The sequence below is a fragment of the Felis catus genome, chromosome D2 (genome assembly GCF_018350175.1).
Source record: "Felis catus isolate Fca126 chromosome D2, F.catus_Fca126_mat1.0, whole genome shotgun sequence".
Classification (NCBI taxonomy): Eukaryota; Metazoa; Chordata; class Mammalia; order Carnivora; family Felidae; genus Felis; species Felis catus.
Window position 1 is genome coordinate 47,752,211 of NC_058378.1, and position 14,970 is coordinate 47,767,180.

Consider the following 14,970-nt stretch of genomic DNA (forward strand, 5'->3'; position numbering starts at 1 on the left):
TGTGGGTTTTTGTTCTCCTGAGTTTTTTTTTTTTTTTTTTTTTTTTTTTTTTTTGTAGTAGTTCTTTATTTCTGTTCACTTTTTGGATTCCCTTTTTGCCACCCATCTTTACATTTCCCTAGTCCTTAAGCTTCTTCCCCTTCCATTCTGCAGCCAGAATTCCCCTCTCAATGTACCTGTTGCCACTGCCGAGTTTAACTGCTTCTCACACCTCCTGTAGTGCAATGTGTTACATGTTCTTCTCATTCGTGGCAGAACATGATGATGATAAGAGTACAGCTAACGGTTAATCAAACTCTGAAAAAATCTGCATGCTGTTAATACATTTGGCAGTGATTTGGCTTTTTATGTATTTTCTTCAAACCCTGACGTTGGTACTCATGTATTACAATTCTGGTTTGAATGATGTTGCCATTTGGTTTCATGGTAGTTTATTGGAAAGGTATTCAAAGGTAGCTTTCTGGGTTTTAGGAATTAACCTCAAAAGCAGGTACTAGGTTGAAAAATGCATTACAGAGGTAGTGAAACTAAAGAGCAATCAGGGCTTTCTAGGGCAACAGAAATGAGTTCCTTTAGTAAAGGCTCAAGAGGGAATTCTGAAGGAGGAAAAATACTAATTAACAGTGGCCAGTGCTTCAGTGTGTTATCAGAAGGGATTCATTAAGCTGTTAATTTAGGAATTTTGTTCTAAAACATTGAGTGACCTAGAACAACTTTTTTTTTTTTTTTAAGGTTTATATTTTTAGTTATCTTTACACCCACTGTGGGGCTTGAATTCATGACCCAAAGGTAAAGAGTCTCATGTTCTACCGACTGAGACAGCCAGGCACTTCAGATGTGACTTCTTTAGTATAGCACTTCTCATGATTATAATTTTACACTTATTGATGTGCTCTGATGTGTCAAACTATCCTACTAAATCAAGCCCCACATTTTTTTGTGAATGTTGTATTCCTTGGGGCCAGCACACTTGTTCATTTTTGTTGTAATTTTTATTTTTTAATTTTTATTTTATTTTTTTTGAGAGAGACCGAACACGAATGGGAGAGAGGCAGAGAGAAAGGGAGACACAAAATCGGAAGCAGGCTCCAGGCTCTAAGCTGTCAGCACAGAGTCCAAAGTGGGGCTTAAACCCATGAACCGTGAGATCGTGACCTGAGCTGAAGTCGGACATTTAACCCACTGAGCCACCCAGGCACTCCATGGGGCCAGCACACTTCTGATTTGTAGAAACCTAGTGAATATTTGAATGAATGAATGAATGAATGGGAGAACACATAAATGAAAAGGACTAGGGCTGTGTATAATTTGTTAAGAAATCGTCAGCCCCTGGTCCCTTTTCTCCAGTTCACCACCTCATCTCTTCCCCATCTCCCCAAATGAAGAAAAGATCCTTTGAGGGAAAATATTTGAGATGTTTAACAATTCTGGGAATGGCTACCTGATTTAAAAATGATCAAAAACACATAAAGCTGTGAGATTAGCCTGGTCACAGTGAAGGAAGTTAGCGTGGATTGTCTGCTGTGTGCTGAGTACTTGAGATCCATAGTTCTAGTCACTCTTGGAAGATCCCATGGGTCTCGTGTGTTTGCTGGTTGGTTTCTTAGAGGTCATGTTTGGCCTCAGCCACAGGCTACTGATGTTTCATGAGGTAGTTTTTAATGAGAGCAGGAGAAAAAAAAGTAGGACTTCGGAGCTATTCAGTCATGAGCGTGAAGCTCAACCTTTTAGGTTAAATGGCCTCGCTATTTAAAACCTGAAGTGACTTTGGTAGGTGCCATGTCTGAAAGTCTCAATTTTAAGACCTATTTACTTTTTTGTCCCTGTCTTTGAAAATTAACCCCTCCAAATTTCTGCTCTTTATAGAATAGTTCTTTTTTAAAGTATGGAAAAAGAAGCAGCATCTGAAATTTCAGATGGTGGAGAGGTGCCTGCCAACATAGTGGCATATAAATTCTAAGTCCATTTCCCACGCAGACATTGGCCTGTAAGTTTTTTCTTTTTTTTCTTTTTTTTCCAAGTTTATTTATTGGACGCCTGGGTGGCTCAGCCGGTTAAGCATCCAACTTCGGCTCAGGTCAAGATCTTGCAGTTTGTGGGTTCGAGCACCATATTGGGCTCTGTGCTGATAGCTCGGATCCTGGAGACTGCTTAAAATTCTGTTTCCCTCTCCCTCTCTCTGTCCCTCCCTGCTCACGCTATGTGTGTGTGTGTGTCTCTCTGTCTCTCAAAAATAAACATTAAAAAAAAAAGTTGATGTATTTATTTTGAGAGAGAGAGAACGATTCGGGGAGAGGGAGAGGGGGAGAGAGAGAGAGGGAGAGAGAGTGAATGAGAATCCCAAGCAGGCTCTTGATACAGGGCTGGATCCCATGAACTGCAAGATCGTGACTAGAGCTGAAATCAAGAGTTGGATGCTCAATCAACTGAGCCACCCAGGCGCCCCAAAGTTTTTTCTTTCTTGTTATAAAAGTAATAACACTTGTAGGAGAGATTGGCATAGATAACAAATATTAAAGTGTTAGAAATTAAAACCACAAAAAGTCAACCATAATTCCACCTCTCCAAATTAAGCAACCATTAAACACTTTGACATATTTTTCTAGTGTTCTTTTTTTTAAAAATTTTGTAACGTTTATTATTAAGACACAGAGAGAGACAGAGCATGAGCATGGGAGGGGCAGAGAGAGGGGGAGACAGAATCTGAAGCAGGCTCCAGGTTCTGAGCTGTCAGCACAGAGCCCTACGCAGGGCTTGAACCCACAAACTGCAAGATCATGGCCTGAGCAGAAGTCGGATGCTTAACTGACTGAGCCACCCAGGCGCCCCTCTAGTCTTTTTTTTTTTTTCAATGTTTATTTTTGAGAGAGAGAGAGAGACAGCGCGTGAGCAGGGGAGGGCAGAAAGAGACACACATACACAGGATCCGAAACAGGTTCCAGGCTCAGCTGTCAGCAGAAAGCCCCATGCGGTGCTTGAACACACAGAGTGGTGAGATCATGACCTGAGCCAAAGTTGGATTCTCAACTGACTGAGCCACCCAGGCACCCCTAGTCTTCTTTTTTTAACTTTAATCTTTCCTATATGTACATATTTGCAGACTGCATTTTTCTTAATGATAATTATTTAATAAGCATTTTGAGTCTTTTTGATAGAGATTTTTTAATATAAATTTTTTAATGAAATTTTTCACATCTAGAAAAGAACAGATAATAACCATAAATGCTAATAATATGCACCAGCCTGCATTAACAGACTTTTTTTAATGAGTTCTATTTTTTTTTAATGTTTTTATTATTGATTTTTGAGAGAGAGGGAGACAGAGGATCCGAAGCGGTCTCAGTGCCGATGACAGAAAGCCCAACGTGGGGCTGGAACTCACGAATTGTGAGATCATGATCTGGGCTGAAGTTGGACGCTTAACCGACTGAGCCACCCAGGCATCTCTGCATTAGCAGACTTTAAGAATTTTCCGTTTGTTTCAAAGGCACCAACTCCTCATTTTTTTATCTTCGCTCTAAATACTTTAGGTGCGGGCCCCTTTGTACCTCTGTGTTTTTATTCTTACGTGGAGAGTGTAGATCTGCATGGATGTATATGAGTGCTTATATGTGAAGTATGGGATAGGAGTGTTACCTTGTTTTTTTTCCCATATAGGTAAGCTTTATTGTACAGTTCTTTTCCTCACTTACTTACATGTGTGAACATATATGTATCTATGTTTGTGTTTTTATGAATGTAAAATTAGACTTATGTGTAAATGCAGATCAGTTTCTTGCGTCTGTATTTTATTATGCTTATCTGCTGTGTGCCGGGATCACAATCTTAAATACTGCAGATTTCTAATAAGTCTTCTTAGAACACGTCCTTCTTTTTAACAGTTAAAAAGTAAAGGAAATCACAAGGAGGTACTGGAGCCCTAGCTCTGTTTTGAGCCAGCCAGGTGCCCTGCCATAGCTCTGTTTTGGAAAAGGGATGCCTGCCTGCCCATGCTGTATGGGCGGAATGCCTGGCCTTCTGGCAAATCCTTGGTGGGCGTGGCCTGTCTGCTTTCATATAAGTGGGATAATAAGAACTTAACCATTTGAAGCAACAGGATGGAAATAACTTTTACCATTTCCATTGCTCAGAATGTTAAAGTTCTTGTTACCTAGTAGGTAAGTTCTACCAGTTGACATTTTCCATAGCCTCTCATTGAAGTATGTGTGTCATTGCCCTGTCAGCGTTAAGTGTTAGGTGAAGCCAAAAGGTATGAAAACTGGAGTCTTCATTGTTTTTGTGACTCTTTGGTCAACATGAGATGGAGCTTTTTTCATGTTTTCCAGTCATTTGTATGTCTTTAAATTTAATTTTTGGTGAATTAACTACTGTTCTTTGCTTGTTTGTCCTTAACCAATAGCCTCAGTCATTTGTTGAGTAATCCTTTCTTCTGTGTCTTCCTTTATTGTGTGTTGAATTCTTATCTTACGATTCGTTCCAAATGATATTTTGACCATTTAAAAATGAATTTGCTTCCCTATTTAGCGTGTATACGATGAAGAAGTGGAGGAGCCGATACTCAAGGCTGAGACAGAAAAAGCAGAACAGGTACTTGCATTAGATCCCTCTTTGTTGAGTTCTTGACTTAGGGAAGAAAAGTGGTGGAAATTTGTAATGTGGCCAGTGGGGGATTGTGGGCAGAAGGATGGTTCCTGGGGCAAATGGGAAAGGCTGCTCCTGACACCCCAGGAATGGAACTGTGGTTTGTTTCTGAAATGTAGTGTATTAAGAAATATGTAAAGTTTTTGAAGTCTGGCATCAGAGCAGAGTGCAGGAGATTTTCTGTAAAAGGCCAGATAATGTTTTATGTTTGGCTGGCTACCTTGGTCTCTTGTCTCTTTCCCTTCTTTTTGCTCTTTTTCCTCCTTCTCCCTGCCTCTCCCCACTCCACCCCCAAATGTGGAGGTTCTACACAATAGACCTTGAGGGTTCTACAACAATAGACCACAGACTGGGCTGTACGTTGTGAGTTCTTTGAAGACCATGCTTCCCTATTGTTTTATGACACCATTGACTCCTGCCAGTTGTAAATGACTGAGGTGAATGCTGGTTTAGTGCACAGCTTGCTGCAGGATGTGTTAGCCCAGAGAGCACAGAATGTGCAGTGAACATTTACTGACTCCAGAAAGATTGCAGGGAGCTGGTAACTTGAACACAGACTTGACCCTCAAGAAGTTATGGTCTTAGTTGGAGCAGCAGGACATAACATGTTGGAGCTGCTAACTGTTCTGGAAGATCAGATGAGAAGAGCTCAGTGGTATAAGCAAGGAGAACCTACAAGGATAAGGTGTTAGCTCGGTGAAGAAGGAAAGGCCAGATTTTAAGGCCGAAATGGCCTTAGAAAAGAGAGAGAATGCCATGCACTAAGTTCAGAGTTGGGGGATGTGCCTGGTATTTTACAGACAATGATAGTGGAAGATACTGGTGGTCAGCAGGAGGAGGGAAAAGGAAGTGAGCGGTGGGTTCATAAACCAGGCTAAGGAGTCGAGGGGCAGCAGTTTCTATCTTTTTATCTCTGTGACCTTCACATGTTTTGGATACATAAACATTCTTCCTGGGTGTTGTCACATCATGGGCCAAAGCATAGATAAGACCTTCTGGACTTTCTAGCCTTCTGGCAGAAGTTGCATTCTTTTCCTCCCCCTTAGAAAAGCACTGGAATGTAAGTTCATAATCGGAGTAGCCTTGACTCAGCTCTAAGAGAAAATATAAATCACTTGAAAAAGTTGGTACTTCATCAATAGCTATTATGTATGTGAAGCTGTTAGGATAGGATATTAGAAACCAGCTACAGTTCTGCCTATTCCCAGGTTAAAAAAAAAAAAAAAGTTACTTTGTTTTTAATGATTAACTCAGGAGATTTGCTGACCATTTAAAGGCAGTGGTTTGTGGTTACACCAAGTCAGGGTTCAGTTTGAAGTGATGAGTATTTAGTGAACTATTTTTAAAAAGCCCCTATGTAATTATTTCACAAACCTGTTTTCACACACTTAGTGCAGAATTAGCTATTTAACTAGAACCAAGCACACTACAGTGGAAAAAAGATGCAGCCAGAACAAAAAAGCTGGATTAGAAGGATTTCCATCCTTGAGGTAAAAGTACAAAAAACTCATGGAGTTTTCCCTTTGTCCCTTACAACAGCACTGTATGGTTTGATTCCTTCTGTAATTATGTATCAATTTCTAGAATATTTGTGAAGAGGGGAAATGACACTAAATTCTTTTTTCAATATTTCTCACAACTGATGACCCAGTTGGGTGTGTGAGGGGACTGTCACTGACAGCTGCTGTTGTAGGAAACGGAGGCCTGTGGAGTGTTTTCAGCAGGTTGGTGATATGTACAGACTTTTGGTGGGGGCATTGTTCTCGGATGGTGTACAGGATAAGTTGGAAATGATACTGACCCTCTGTTGGTCTGAAACACATTTATAAATAGCCATAACTACTAGTTTTTTGTTTTTTTATTTTCACCAATTGAAAGATGACATCTCTGGCTGGAGTCCCTTTCTTCTCAGTTTTAACTTCTGAAATTGTCCCAAGGCCCATTAACCAAGGTTAGTGGGATCCAGTCATGGTGAACCTGAAAGTCTGGGCCCTTTGTTCCTCCAGTGGTAGGGGAGTCGGGTGCCACTGGAGGGCTTGTGACATCCCATTCACAGGGGATGTTTACATAGGTTACCTAACCGAACTGTCATACATAGTGTAGTAGTGCTTTTGTTGCTATAGATGGTGAACGGGGAGTTCTGGGACCTTCGGTAGTGTGATCCATGTCCAGAAAGTGACAAACTTGGGATTTAAAACTTACTCCAAAGTCTGTCAAGGCATTCAGCAGAGTCTGACTTGTTAACATTTGTAATTGATTTCTTTTTGTTTTATTAGGGCGGTATCAATAGTTTGAAGATCTGTACTGAACAGTATTTTTTTGTAGGAGAAGACCCGGGAACAGAAAGAAGTAGATCTGATTCCTAAGGTTCAGGAGGCTGTGAACTATGGTTTACAAGTATTGGACAGCGCATTTGAACAACTAGATATAAAAGCAGGAAACTCAGACTCAGAAGAAGATGATGCTAATGAACGGGTGGAACTGATCCTTGAACCAAAGGTAAGGACGTTCAGTTCATGTTACTTGTTATTACACTTGTTGTGTTTGGGGCACTTTACTTGGGTACAGAATTAGTAAGACATGGGCTTGATTTTTAGGAAGTAAGTATGGTACTTAGCAGTCTCACATTGACTCCTTTAGAAACACTTGCTTTACCGGATTGTTGACGGAGCACCCAGCAGGTACAAGGCAGCACGCCAGGGTAGGGGAGTACAGAGGTGCAGGGCATCATTCCTACTCTCCAAACGCCTATTATAGCATTACCAGTTGGTGGGAGAAAGGAGACATCTACATGAGTCACCGTCATAAGTGCTCTGGGAGAGAACTGCTTCTAGCTGGGGAAATGAGGGTACAGATGAGACCCGAATTGGGTTTGGAAGTATGAGGAGATTGTTGGGAACTTGAACTTCTGTAGCTTGTGCTGGGGAGACGGCACAAGTGCTGAAAGACATTTGTGTTGTTTGCGGGTTTTGGCTAGGATGAATAAAGCCGCTGTGAGCGTCCACGAATAGACTGTTAGCCGTGAATATAGTTACTGCTTTCCTGTTACTTTACCTCAGATCTGCAGAGGAGACTTTGGGGCAGCACAGCCAGGCAGAGGTAAACATAGAAGGTTGCCACATTGATTTTGAGAGAGAGTCCTTGTGACACACAAGTGCTTTATGGATTGGAACATGCCCCAGAGCCAAGATCTTCTGTCGTTCGTTTCGCCTCACACTTCTCTTCCAGTTTGAGCCTGCGGTGTTGTACCGTATTGGGGCTGTTCCTCTTGCACTGGTATACTTGCTGGCTTGCCTTTTCCTGTAGGGATTTAGCAGTCAGCAGTGGACCCTGGGTGGTGTATTGCCTGGGCCACGCTTGCTAGTTCCAGCTTGTACACCCCTTTCTCTTCTACTGGAGGACTCGGGAATGCCTCCTGAGTAAGCGGTTCTCCCAGTAGCACTTTCTTTTGTTTGCACTGAATTGGTTGCTGTTGTATCTTTAACTTTTACATTAACCTTCCCAAATTCTCTCTTGTGTTAAACTTCAGAATTGTTTTCTCCTGCACCCCCAGGGTCTTTTCAGTAGGGAAGAGAGATGATGGCCAAATGTCGTACCTTACAAAGGATAAGTCAGCCTTTCCTGTGGAGAGGGGAGGTTGTCCTGGGGTAGAGTGCTTGCTTGCTTGCTTGCTTGCTTTCTTACTTTTTTTTTTTTATGTTTATTTATTTTTGAGAGAGAGACAGAGGGAGAGAGACAGAGATTGAGTTAGGGGAGGGGCAGAGAGAGAGGGAGACACAGAATCTGAAGCAGGCTCCAGCCTCCGAGCTGTCAGCACAGAGCCAGATGCAGGCCTGAACTCACGAATTGTGAGATCATGACCTGAGCCCAAGTCGGAAGCCTAACTGACTGAGCCACCCAGGCACCCCTGGAGTGCTTTCTTGAACTTAAATTTTAATATAAGCATCTTGGGTGGGACTTGGAAGTTGAGGACTGGAATGGAAGGCTGTCCAACAGGTGCTCCGTTCTACCTTGTCTCTTTCATTTCTTTCTGTTATTTTATAATCTGGTCTTAATTTTACCAACTTCACTTTTCTAAATTATGCAGTGGGTGCTGCTGGGGGATATTATTATTCTCTTCTTTGGGTTATTTTTTCTCCCAGACAGGTTCTCAGTCTTTTTGATGTGTGCCTTTAGTTCATTGTGTTGACCAGAGGTACTTGCATAGTTGCTATTCTATTTCTCCTCATCTAGCCCATGCTTTCTGTGCTCTGTTCCAGCCTTCTCTTGGCTCTGATGCGATGTAAAGGAGTCCCACTGCTGGTCCACACCTGCTCCCACCCCCAAACCTGGACATACCCACCTGCCCCCCACAGTCCTGTAAAAGCATTTGGGTTATTTCCTCAGTGTGCTTCTTTCCAAATTTAGGACTAATATTGATGATTCTCAAGAGTGGTTAGTTGATTGGTTGATTTTTGCTCACGAGCGCCGCTTTTTAGGGGAGGAAGGCAGAGCTGGGATGCATCAAAGCTGGCCAGAACTTTCAGTTTCTTTCCTTCGTCCTCCTTTTGAACATGTTACTATGAAGTTGTAACCCTTATTTGGTAACTACTGGTAAACTTTTTTTGTGCCTCTGCCATTTTTAATGTAACTAGGCATTTGAGAAGGGAGATTCTGTGTGATTTAGCTTTACTTTGCTGTTTTTACCTAAGATTTGACTTTTTAAAAAATCAGTTTTTTGGTTTTGTTTTTTTGTTTTTGGTTTTGTTTTGTTTTGTTTTCTGTACTTTGAATCCTGCTGTGTTTCTTATTCTCCACTCTCATTATGTCACTTGTTTGGGGTAGTCACATGGAACAAGATGTCAAATGGAAAACTTAGTTTTCAGCCTGAAAATTTAATGGCTGTTACCTTTCATTGTTTACAGGATCTGTACATTGATCGTCCTTTACCTTATTTAATTGGGTCAAAGCTATTCATGGAGCAGGAAGATGTAGGTCTCGGAGAGCTGTCTAGTGAAGGTATTCTTTTGCACCAAATATTTTTGTTACCTTTAACATTTATATCTTACCTTTTTATTTTAAAATAATTTCAAACTTACCTGAACGTTGTCAGAATAGCACAAAGAACTCCTCTGTACCCTTTACCCAGGTTTACCAGTTGTTAACATTCCATCACATTTGTTTGCTCTTTCTCTCTATATATACATAATATTTTTTTCTGAGTCTACTTGAGAGAGATCGTGCGGACATCATGCCCTGGTACTCCAGAATATTTCTGTATAGAAAACACTTTCTGAAACTGAAAATAGTCTCATATATAGCCACAGTGTGTTATCAAAGTCAGGAAATTTTACTGGATGTAATACTATTAGCTAATCCTCAGTTGTATTTCAAATTTTGCCAGCTGTCCCACTTATGTCCTTTATAGGCTAGGCTCTTTTTTCCTCTGGCCCAGGTACAGTTGTCAAATCTCTGGTCTTCTTTTAGTCTGATATAATTTCTCAGCCTTTCTTTGCTTTTTACAGCTTTGACATGTTTGAAGAATACAGGCCAGTTTTTTCCTTCGGTCATTAACTTTTTTTATAATTCATAAGTATCTTGTGGGTAGATCTTTTAAGACTCTGTAGATGTTTTGTCCCTCACTATAGTGAAGATACTTTTAATTACAGTTAATCTGTGTAGGTTCTTTTCTCAAAATCTTGGTGATGCTGATGTATGGTGGTTTATGATTTTAAGAAGGAACTAAGGATGTTTTATTATTAATATGGGTGATAACCCTTTATCTTTCTTCTAACCAGAGGGGTCAGTAGGCAGTGACCGTGGCAGCATTGCGGACAGTGAAGAGAATGAAGAAGAGGTAAGGGCTTCGTGGTGTTTCCAGGTCGTGGTGGGCAAGAACCTTAGAGTGTGTTTAGCAAGCTAAATAAATGTTTGTGAATTAGCAATCTCTTTGCACAGATTTAACAGCGATAGTAAAACCATATTCTGTGTTCCCCCCACCCCCCTTTTGGGACTGAGTTTCCTTTTTGTCTTGTGTACAAAAGCAAGGAAAACTGCCTTAATCCCTTTTACTGTTCTCTCTCCTCCCTCCTCCCCACCAAGGCCTCTTCCTGCCAATCTATTTTGAAGGGGGGCACCTTGGATATTTTGGTAGAATCTGCCTGGTTCTATGTTTGAGTAATTGTAGGGAAAAGACCATATTTTAAACTTTTCTTTTTTTTTTTTTTTTTACTATAAAACCTAGACCAGAAGAATGGTTAAAGCATCCACTTACATTTTCACTTTGCTGCTGGTCCCAGCATCTTCATAGCCACAGAGCATGATCTGACTCCTGCTCTAGGACCTTGGCATCTGTGGACCTTGACCACTGTTGTATCTGGGGTTGTTCCTTTAGACGGAATATTTGTTACTGATGTTTGAAGAGCAGTTCTTGAGTGTTAATTCCTAAAAGGAGACAATATTGTATGCATGCTCCTTTCTTCTCCTTTTCTCTTATTTCTACATTCCCCCTCCCCTGCCCTCCTGCCACTGGCCCTGCAAACAAAACACTTCACAATGGGACATAAGGGTTTCCTAAAAAATCTGGCTGTAAGTGACGGTCATTAGCTGAATTCCTGTGCTTTTAGCCATTGATGCAACTCTTCACCCAATTCCTGGTAGGAAACACTGATAGTCCCCTACTGAGCCTGATGAAGTAGTTCTGCTACGTGGAATATAGAGTGGAGAGTCCAAAATGTAAAATCACACAAACCAACTTTTGATAATTTAATTAATTAAATGTGCCACTCTGACTTTAAATTCAGAGGTTAGCTATGGTAGCACACATAGGTATGAGCAAATTGTTAGAGATGTTTAAATTAACTACAAAAGTTCCACGTTAGCTGGAACAACCCTTGGTGATACTGCCTACTGTCCACCTTATCTGCGCTCTGATACTTCAGGGGACCAGTAATCAGTACAAAGAGACCGAATATAGATGTGCCCTGGAGACTTAGGCCTGAGGTCATTTCTGTGCTTGTGACTAAATTCGGTATTAACAACACAGCTTTTTTTCCCCTAAAGGAGTCAGATGAAGATTTTGCCACTCATAGTGACAATGACCAAAACCGGGTAAGGCTCATGAACTGAAGTGACTTTGCTTTTAAATTTTAACCGAAGCATAGCATATATACTAAATATATGCTAAAATTACTTTGGAGGAGAGCTGGGTTGGGGAACGGGTGAAAGAGGTGAAGGGGATTGCACTGAGTAATGTATAGAATTGTTGAATTACTTTATTGTACACCTGGAACTGATGTAACACTGTATGTTAATTATATTGGAACTAAAAAAAAATAAAAAAATTACTTTAGAATGACTTATGAGAAAGTAAGGATTAGTAAGCTGATTTTCTTTCAAGAATTTCATGTGTGTGTTTTTTTTTTAATTTTTTTAATGTTTATTTTTGAGAGAGAGAGACAGAGAGGGAGAGACACAGAGAGAGCAACCGCGAGCAGGGGAGGGGGCAGAGAGAGAGGGAGACACAGAATCCAAAGCAGGCTCCAGGTTCTGAGCTGTCAGCACAGAGCCTGACGTGGGGCTTGAACTCATGAACTGTGAGATCATGACTTGAGCTGAAGTTGGATGCTTAACCAACTGAGCCACCCAGGTGCCCCAAGAATTTCATGTTTTTAAGTTAACTACCATCTTGGGTTTTTTTTTGTTTTTTTAATTTTGCTTTATACTTTATCTTCATTTTTCTTAGAAAACAAAAAAGTGAAAAACAAAAATTGGGAAACAGAGCCTCTAAAAAGGAAGGCCCAGTTACTCAAACTGAACTATTTCACCTGAGTCCTCTTCCTGTATTTTAAAATTTGGGATAATATAACAGTAAGGTTAAGGAACACTCAAAAGATGAATTTCTAATTCTATAGTTGTACCATAGCTGTCTTAATTTTTGTATACCCTTCTAAGGACATATTTTTTTCACAATATGCATAGTTTATCTTCTGCAATTTTAATGTATCACAAGTGTTTTCTTACAATTTTAAACTACCTTTATAATTTGCTTTGTGAACTCTGTGTTTTTTTTTTTTTTAATTTTTTTTTTTCAACGTTTATTTATTTTTGGGACAGAGAGAGACAGAGCATGAACGGGGGAGGGGCAGAGAGAGAGGGAGACACAGAATCGGAAACAGGCTCCAGGCTCTGAGCCATTAGCCCAGAGCCTGACGCGGGGCTCGAATTCACGGACCGCGAGATTGTGACCTGGCTGAAGTCAGACGCTTAACCGACTGCGCCACCCAGGCGCCCCATGAACTCTGTGTTTTTAAGCGTACTGTTACAACGACAGTCTCTTTTTAGTTACAGACTCTTGTAGTCTCTAAATTTATATGGGAAATAGTTTATTTCTAGGATTTTATTTTTGAGATAGTAGTGCTTTCATGAATGTATTTCCATATGCAGAAATCCTTTGTTTATGTGAACTGTTTCCTTAGGAATGAGATAGTGTAGAATTATAGTAAAGGCTCTTGATACTATTCTCATTACTGATCATGCATACTGATTTTCTCATAATCTTATCAGCACTGGGATTGTGATTTTTGCTAACATAGTATACATACAGTGGTATTTTGAGATAGTCCCAGTTTGCACTTCAGTTTCCTAATTGGGGCATATTTTTCCACAAACGTTTTCAACTACCAAATGAAGGATTTAGTCCTTTTTGGTTGGTAGTTGTATTTTCCATTCACAGAGGTGATTTAATAATCAGTCTTTAGAGAATATTTATTTCTATAAAACATACTAATATGGTTGATAAATTCAGACATTTATTTGCTTATTTTGAAAAAATTTTTAAAGATTTGTTTTTGAAGTAATCTCTGTACACAATGGGGGCTCGAACTCCCAACTCTGAGATGAAGAGTTGCATGTAAGCAACTAAGCCAGCCAGATGCCTGTAAATTCAGACCTTTAAATAATACAATATAGTGATTAAAAGTGTTGGCCTAACCATATATTTGTATTGTTAAAGATAGACTGGTTTTGTGTGCCACAGCTAACCTCAGGGTTCTGAAGATTAAAGTAGTCAATAAAGTACTTTCAGCATAGTGCCTGGCACAGTTTATTGATTTAAACATTAACAATTTTTTAAAAATGTTTTTTTAGTTGTACAAATTATGCATACCAGTGGCTGCTTTTATAAAAATTATAACTTATCGCTTCTCGGCCTTTTGGCTAAGATCAAGTGTAAAAATTATAACTTAACAGGTAAAGCTTACTTTGAGCCCTCTAGTGCTCATTTTCTCACACTCTTCAGAGGTAATTGTTGTGATGGAAGAAAAGTGCTTTTCTTTGCTTTTAAATGTATCTGTGTCAGTAGAGAGGAGGTCCGTGTTGGGGTTGGGTGGGCAGGGTATCTTGCTGGGATTCTCATCTAGCACTTTTTACAGTTGATGCTGTGGACACCTCTCCAGTTGTTACAGCTTATTGCTTTTAATGATGAGTGTTCTTATCAAGATAAGACTATGTTTATTTAGGTTATTATTTCTCTAGTGGTGGACATTTTACATATTCAGTGTTCGTCATTCTGTGTACAGTATTTACGCTGAAAATAAATCTTGTATGTTACTTGTTTTAGTACATTTATTACTTTGACTTTTGCTGCATTACCATCGTCATCCTTATTTGACAAGCTGCCACCATTTTGCCTTAAGGTTGAGTGACAGTATCTCTTTTTCAGCTTGATGACCTTATTTATCTGCTAGTTCTAATCTCATGGTTTGTCCTCCTAGCACACTGCACAAATGAGTGACGAAGAAGAGGACGATGATGGTTGTGACATTTTCGCTGACTCTGAGAAGGAGGAGGAAGATATTGAGGACATTGAAGAAAATACCAGACCTGTAAGAAAGACCATAGTCACTCTCTTGGCAGGGTTTTAGAAATGGCACTGAGGACTCATTACTTTTATTGTCATTTTTATTGATAACTGTCTCTTTTTGCATATTTGTAATTCCATTTACACTTTTGAAAATAATGGTTGAGTATTACTAGTTGCTGTACGAGTTCCACTTTCTCTTCCAATTGTTACGATTTTATAAGTTAGATCATTCAAAAATCTATTTGATTCCAGGGTTTTAAGACCCTAATACTCCTTACCTTTTCCCCCCCTTATTCCTCATAGTAGTTTTCTGTCTCTCTCTCTTCCAGTAACAAAGTGAAGTATTGAAAAAAAAAGGGGGGGAGGGCGCCTGGGTGGCTCAGTCAGTTAAGCGTCTGACTTCAGCTCAGGTCATGATCTCACAGTCCATGAGTTCGAGCCCCGTGTCGGGCTCTGTGCTGACGGCTCAGAGCCTGGAGCCTGCTTCG

General features: G+C 40.2%; 1 protein-coding gene across 4 annotated transcripts in view; it reads left to right on the plus strand.

Moving 5' to 3' along the window:
- The window catches only part of LOC101096765 (WASH complex subunit 2), a 62,098-nt gene that overhangs the window by 5,415 nt on the left and 41,713 nt on the right, over positions 1-14,970 (plus strand). For all 4 annotated transcript variants that reach the window (XM_019813511.3, XM_019813513.3, XM_019813514.3 and 1 more), the window contains exons 4-9: positions 4,525-4,587; positions 6,967-7,140; positions 9,546-9,639; positions 10,419-10,477; positions 11,683-11,730; positions 14,394-14,504. In XM_019813511.3, coding sequence (XP_019669070.3) covers positions 4,525-4,587; positions 6,967-7,140; positions 9,546-9,639; positions 10,419-10,477; positions 11,683-11,730; positions 14,394-14,504 — 549 coding nt within the window. The remainder of the gene's footprint in view (positions 1-4,524; positions 4,588-6,966; positions 7,141-9,545; positions 9,640-10,418; positions 10,478-11,682; positions 11,731-14,393; positions 14,505-14,970) is intronic.